This window comes from Neolamprologus brichardi, chromosome 15 (assembly GCF_056152115.1).
Source record: "Neolamprologus brichardi isolate AB-2024 chromosome 15, ASM5615211v1, whole genome shotgun sequence".
In the NCBI taxonomy this organism is placed as follows: Eukaryota; Metazoa; Chordata; class Actinopteri; order Cichliformes; family Cichlidae; genus Neolamprologus; species Neolamprologus brichardi.
Window position 1 is genome coordinate 5991154 of NC_142118.1, and position 6446 is coordinate 5997599.

At 58.1% G+C, this 6446-nt stretch overlaps 1 protein-coding gene across 1 annotated transcript; it reads left to right on the top strand.

The window, feature by feature from the left end:
* The first annotated feature begins 2078 nt into the window (after positions 1 to 2078).
* Positions 2079 to 5022, top strand: LOC148098383 (uncharacterized). Its single transcript, XM_087852443.1, has 3 exons — positions 2079 to 2654; positions 2877 to 4591; positions 4671 to 5022. The coding sequence occupies exons 1-3, from the start codon at positions 2079 to 2081 to the stop codon at positions 5020 to 5022; spliced, it is 2643 nt and encodes an 880-aa protein (XP_087708569.1).
* The last annotated feature ends 1424 nt before the right edge of the window (positions 5023 to 6446 follow it).

The following is a 6446-nucleotide window of genomic DNA, read 5'->3' on the forward strand; positions in this document are numbered from 1 at the left end:
TGTGCATGCCATATTTCGATAAGGGACAATATAAACTATTTGGACTGTTCTCAATAAACATGCGCTCACGCAGCGATTTCAACTGATGGCAGCTGTGCTCGGCTTACAAAGGAGCATACTGCGTCTTTTAAGAATTATGTGACAAAGACTTTTTTTGGTGTGTGTACAGTAAGCCACTGGAAACCAATAATCAACTGGAACTTCCCAGCTGTTTGTTCAGTGACCTTCAATAGTAAGACATAGTGCTGCGGGCCTGCTCGAGGATGGAGTTTTGTGCTCAGGTAAAATGTTCATTGAAAGGTTTTTCAATAAATGCAAGCAAACTCGGTTTTCTTCGTCACTGCTAATGAATTAGAGCAAAAATATGAAACTTCAGCACACCCTGCAAGAGAGCTCTGGGCAGCTGTGTTTGCCTGCAAGGAAATTCCTTGTATGTTTCTCCAAGCATGTGAAATATTTTGGCCAGTGGTGATAAGTCTTTAAAAATTGCTGGGTTCATTTTTCCACAGTAGACTGTCCACTAAGGCATACAGTCACAAGAAAAGGGGGAAAAAATGACATTCACATTACTCTAACTGCCCCCCCCCCCCCCCCCCCCCTTCAGAAGTCACTTGTTGCTTTATCTCAGAGGAGCAATGCTTAACCTTTCTGTAAGTTAACTCTGACTTAAGTATTTATATTCACTGTGAATTTCTTAAAAGCAGCAACAGCAAGATTTTTCCCATCTAATAAAAAAAATTCTTCGTTTTGAAGGCTTTCTAACCCCCACCCCCATTGATCTTTGGCATGCTGTGGGGTTTTTTTCTCCCTCTCTCTCTGTCCTCCGCTCAAACTCCAGATCCAGACAATCAACAGGCAAGCTGTCATTCTTCCAGCCTCAGGAATGTCTGAAAACCTCCTCCTGATTTCACATATAAAAAGAAGACTGTAAAAAAAGAAGAAGGATGGTTTGGTTGTCCTATTTTGGCATCAAATGAGGACACGCCCGCATACATTAAAAAACATATAATCAGCATTACTGTGAAAAATTGTATATTTAAAAGAAAAATGCACATTAAATTGCACCAGCATACAGGAAGGTTACTTTTCACTTTGACTTTGGCTGATTAAGGCCAGAGGCAGCTCTGTGGGGCTAGTGACGACGGTCTGCTGCCACACGCTCATTTGGGCTGCCACTGTTATTTTCTGGTTTGCCCCTGTGAGTCGAGGAAATTCAGCACACATGTCACGAATCAATGCCAGGCAAAAAGTGTGGATAACATCAACTGTAAGGCTTTGAATGTTTCACTTTCTTCTTAATAATGTTTATGTTATGAGCAAATATATGTGCCTTGTATTTATGTACAGTGTTGTGCAAAGGTCTTGAGCGCCACTCATTTCTTTATATTTTGCTTCAAAGGAGCCAGATTTTTTCTTGTATTTTTAACACGATCTTCAGCAACAGTTCAGAGCTCAGCTGAGTGCTCAGTTTGAGTAAAAAAGCTCTATGCAAGAACAAGTCTATTCATCATTTATAATATGTCAGGGTTCTGGGTCTGAGCAACCCAGGGTCCCTGAGCAGTTATGGACTGGTTGTATTATATGTATATTTGGTGTTGCTGTCTCTCTTTCCTGTTTGCGGATGTGTGTGTTTCCACTTCAGGCCGGGTGGGTGTGGCCCTGCTGGTGGACTGGCCACACCCGAAGCCACACACCTGCTCCTGATCAGGCCTCGTCGGGGGAGCTACTTAGGAGAGTCTTGGAGCTCCCACCGACGCGGGATCATTTCGTGAGACTTCCCGTCAGTTCTCCAGTTGGTCTGTTTGTGAGTGTGAGCTTACCAAGTGAACTGAGGGTACTAACTACTGCCTCTATTTTCCCAGGAAGGATTGCTGGACGAGAGGGCAGCAGACACAGAGTGCACTGGCACGAGGGAGCGGACACACGAGCACAAACACTGGGAGAAGACACGGAGTGGAAGTCGGGAGCACACGGGGATGTATTGTTGTGTGTACAGTTTTCACTGTAAATAAACGCACTGCTTGTACATAGAGCACCGCGCCTGGGTCCTCCTTCCCCACACCCCCCCACGGTTTGCCATGCCAAACCGTGACAGAATGATCCCGCCAGGCATGGACCCAGCGGTCTCTGAGGAGAGGCTCAGGAAGGAGGTGATGGACAAGGTTTACCGCCTATGCGAGTTGTGGGGGGAGAAGCCCGCGGAAGGTTTGCGTCACGCCGTGGAGAGGCGGCTGCAAGAGACGCTGTTCAAATTCCCCTGGCTGGTGGACTCCCTCAATTCAGTAGTCCTGGACTTCCTGCTCTCAACTCTCCACCTTCACTCTCCTACTCAGGCTGCTCGCCAGCCCGGTCAGCTGGTGGATGCACAGCCAGACACGCCGGCCCCGACGTCTACCCGGAAACGACGTGCGCGCCGCCGGCGTTCCTCACCGCAGCCGACTTCCCGGACATCTCAAGAGCCGGCTGTGGTGAGTAATAAGGACACTTTTTCATTTCTCACCCCATTTGCTTCTTTGTTTTTAGTGGATGGTGACACCGCCGACGCTGCTGTAAGCCAGCCAACAGTGCAGCTAGCGTCTCCTCGTTCAGCGATCTCCACACCACTCAGCTCTTCACCATCTGTAACAGTGCCACCTGCTACGACGCCGCAGCCGGTGGAGCTCAGCGAGCGGGAGGAGCCCGCGCCGCAGCCGGTGGAGCTCAGCGAGCCGGTGGAGCCAGCGCCGCTGCCAGCCGAGGAGCAGCTCAGCGAGCCGGTGGAGCCAGCGCCGCTGCCAGCCGAGGAGCAGCTCAGCGAGCCGGTGGAGCCAGCGCCGCTGCCGGCCGAGGAGCAGCTCAGCGAGCCGGTGGAGCCAGCGCCGCTGCCGGCCGAGGAGCAGCTCAGCGAGCCGGTGGAGCCAGCGCCGCTGCCGGCCGAGGAGCAGCTCAGCGAGCCGGTGGAGCCAGCGCCGCTGCCGGCCGAGGAGCAGCTCAGCGAGCCGGTGGAGCCAGCGCCGCTGCCGGCCGAGGAGCAGCTCAGCGAGCCGGTGGAGCCAGCGCCGCTGCCGGCCGAGGAGCAGCTCAGCGAGCCGGTGGAGCCAGCGCCGCTGCCGGCCGAGGAGCAGCTCAGCGAGCCGGTGGAGCCAGCGCCGCTGCCGGCCGAGGAGCAGCTCAGCGAGCCGGTGGAGCCAGCGCCGCTGCCGGCCGAGGAGCAGCTCAGCGAGCCGGTGGAGCCAGCGCCGCTGCCGGCCGAGGAGCAGCTCAGCGAGCCGGTGGAGCCAGCGCCGCTGCCGGCCGAGGAGCAGCTCAGCGAGCCGGTGGAGCCAGCGCCGCTGCCGGCCGAGGAGCAGCTCAGCGAGCCGGTGGAGCCAGCGCCGCTGCCGGCCGAGGAGCAGCTCAGCGAGCCGGTGGAGCCAGCGCCGCTGCCGGCCGAGGAGCAGCTCAGCGAGCCGGTGGAGCCAGCGCCGCTGCCGGCCGAGGAGCAGCTCAGCGAGCCGGTGGAGCCAGCGCCGCTGCCGGCCGAGGAGCAGCTCAGCGAGCCGGTGGAGCCAGCGCCGCTGCCGGCCGAGGAGCAGCTCAGCGAGCCGGTGGAGCCAGCGCCGCTGCCGGCCGAGGAGCAGCTCAGCGAGCCGGTGGAGCCAGCGCCGCTGCCGGCCGAGGAGCAGCTCAGCGAGCCGGTGGAGCCAGCGCCGCTGCCGGCCGAGGAGCAGCTCAGCGAGCCGGTGGAGCCAGCGCCGCTGCCGGCCGAGGAGCAGCTCAGCGAGCCGGTGGAGCCAGCGCCGCTGCCGGCCGAGGAGCAGCTCAGCGAGCCGGTGGAGCCAGCGCCGCTGCCGGCCGAGGAGCAGCTCAGCGAGCCGGTGGAGCCAGCGCCGCTGCCGGCCGAGGAGCAGCTCAGCGAGCCGGTGGAGCCAGCGCCGCTGCCGGCCGAGGAGCAGCTCAGCGAGCCGGTGGAGCCAGCGCCGCTGCCGGCCGAGGAGCAGCTCAGCGAGCCGGTGGAGCCAGCGCCGCTGCCGGCCGAGGAGCAGCTCAGCGAGCCGGTGGAGCCAGCGCCGCTGCCGGCCGAGGAGCAGCTCAGCGAGCCGGTGGAGCCAGCGCCGCTGCCGGAGGAGCTCAGCGAGCCGGTGGAGCCAGCGCCGCTGCCGGAGGAGCTCAGCGAGCCGGTGGAGCCAGCGCCGCTGCCGGAGGAGCTCAGCGAGCCGGTGGAGCCAGTGCCGCTGCCGGAGGAGCTCAGCGAGCCGGTGGAGCCAGCGCCGCTGCCGGAGGGACCTCCACGTCTAGCGCGCCCTCCACGCCGTCCACATCCAGCGCGTCCACGTCAGCGACCAGCGCGCCACCGGCCATGTACCACATCTCGCTGTTGCTCACCGGAGCAGCGCCACCGGACCCGGGGCAAGCCGCCGGAGGAGCAGCTCAGCGAGCCGGTGGTGCCAGCGCCGCTAGCTGAGGAGCGCGGCAAGCCGGAGGGGGCCGAGCTGGAGCTCAGTGAGCGGAGGGAGTGGGACGAGCCGGAGCAACCCGCGCCGCAGCCTGAGCTGGAGCTCAGCAAGCCTGAGGAGCTCAGCGGGCAGGAGGAACCCGTGCTGCCCACGCAAGACCTTGGAGAGCCGGAGGGGTCAGCACGTCCGCGACCCGCACGACCGCAACCAGCACGTCGTAGATCAGGTGCCACACCTCGCGGTTGCTCGTCGGAGCCACGCCGCTGCCACCGGACCCGTGGCCGCCCACCGCAGCTGCCACGCCGCTGCCACCGGACCCGTGGAAGCCCGTCGCTGCTGCCACGCTGTCGTCACCGGACCCGTGGCCGCCTGCCGGGACCGTTTCGCAGCGGCTGCCGGACGCATATCCGCCTGCCGCAGCAGCAACGCCACCGCCGGACCCGTGGCCGCCCGCCGGAGTTGCAGCGCCGCCGCCGCCAGATCCGTGGCAGGCCACCAGAACCGTTTCGCCGCCGCCACCGGACCCGTGGCAGGCCGCCGGAGCTGCTGCGTTTCCATCAAGGGGTTAGAGGTAGGCCACCTGAACTGTTTTGCCGCCACTGCCTAACCCACAGCAGGTCCCGCTTGTTTTGCCGTCCTGCGGGTCGGCCGCCAGAACTATGTTTGCTGCCACTGGACCGGGGGATTGGACTGAACTGTGTTTTTCTTTTGTTGCTTTGTGGTGGCTATTTGGCGGAGAGGTTTTGGGGCCCTCCGTCCTGGACCCCCCGCCACCCGCCCTGGGTTGGTTGGGCTGTGGTTTTGTTTTTGTTTTGGGGTCATCGGGTGCCGACCCTTAGAGGGGGGGTACTGTCAGGGTTCTGGGTCTGAGCAACCCAGGGTCCCTGAGCAGTTATGGACTGGTTGTATTATATGTATATTTGGTGTTGCTGTCTCTCTTTCCTGTTTGCGGATGTGTGTGTTTCCACTTCAGGCCGGGTGGGTGTGGCCCTGCTGGTGGACTGGCCACACCCGAAGCCACACACCTGCTCCTGATCAGGCCTCGTCGGGGGAGCTACTTAGGAGAGTCTTGGAGCTCCCACCGACGCGGGATCATTTCGTGAGACTTCCCGTCAGTTCTCCAGTTGGTCTGTTTGTGAGTGTGAGCTTACCAAGTGAACTGAGGGTACTAACTACTGCCTCTATTTTCCCAGGAAGGATTGCTGGACGAGAGGGCAGCAGACACAGAGTGCACTGGCACGAGGGAGCGGACACACGAGCACAAACACTGGGAGAAGACACGGAGTGGAAGTCGGGAGCACACGGGGATGTATTGTTGTGTGTACAGTTTTCACTGTAAATAAACGCACTGCTTGTACATAGAGCACCGCGCCTGGGTCCTCCTTCCCCACACCCCCCCACGGTTTGCCATGCCAAACCGTGACATAATATCTCTGCAAAGTGTGTGGTGTGTTCTTAGAAAACTATCAACAGCATCTCAAAGTCGTGTCGTTAAGTAGGAATAAATCCGGCAAAGACCTGATACAGGACCTGACAGTTGCATCTGGAACTTGAGTTGATCCACCTACTCTTCACTGAAGCTTCATCAGAAATGGTTTCAGTAGAAGGGTTGATGTCAAGAAGCCATTCTTAATGAAAGAAAACAGGGAGAAAAGGCTGAGCTATACTAAATTAGACAAGAACTGGACTGAAAATCAGTGTCAACAGGTCTGATGGAGTGAGGAATCTTTTCTTCAAACTGTTATCAATATGCATGGAGAAAGTCAGGGGAGATGTACAATTGTGAGTGTCTACAGCCATCTTTTTGTCTTTTGTTTTGTTTTTTTAGCTTGTCATGTCTGGTAGCTCGTGCAATCAGAATCAGTATCTGAATGCACTGCTGAACAAAACACGTTAGCCTTTCCAAGATGAGCTCTATAGATCTGCTATAGGCTCGGCTTGTTTGTGTTTTTATTTTTGATTCTTTTAATTATTTACCTAGCGATTCATTTCTATTATTATTCATGAGTGCATGTGTGATATGACAATGCC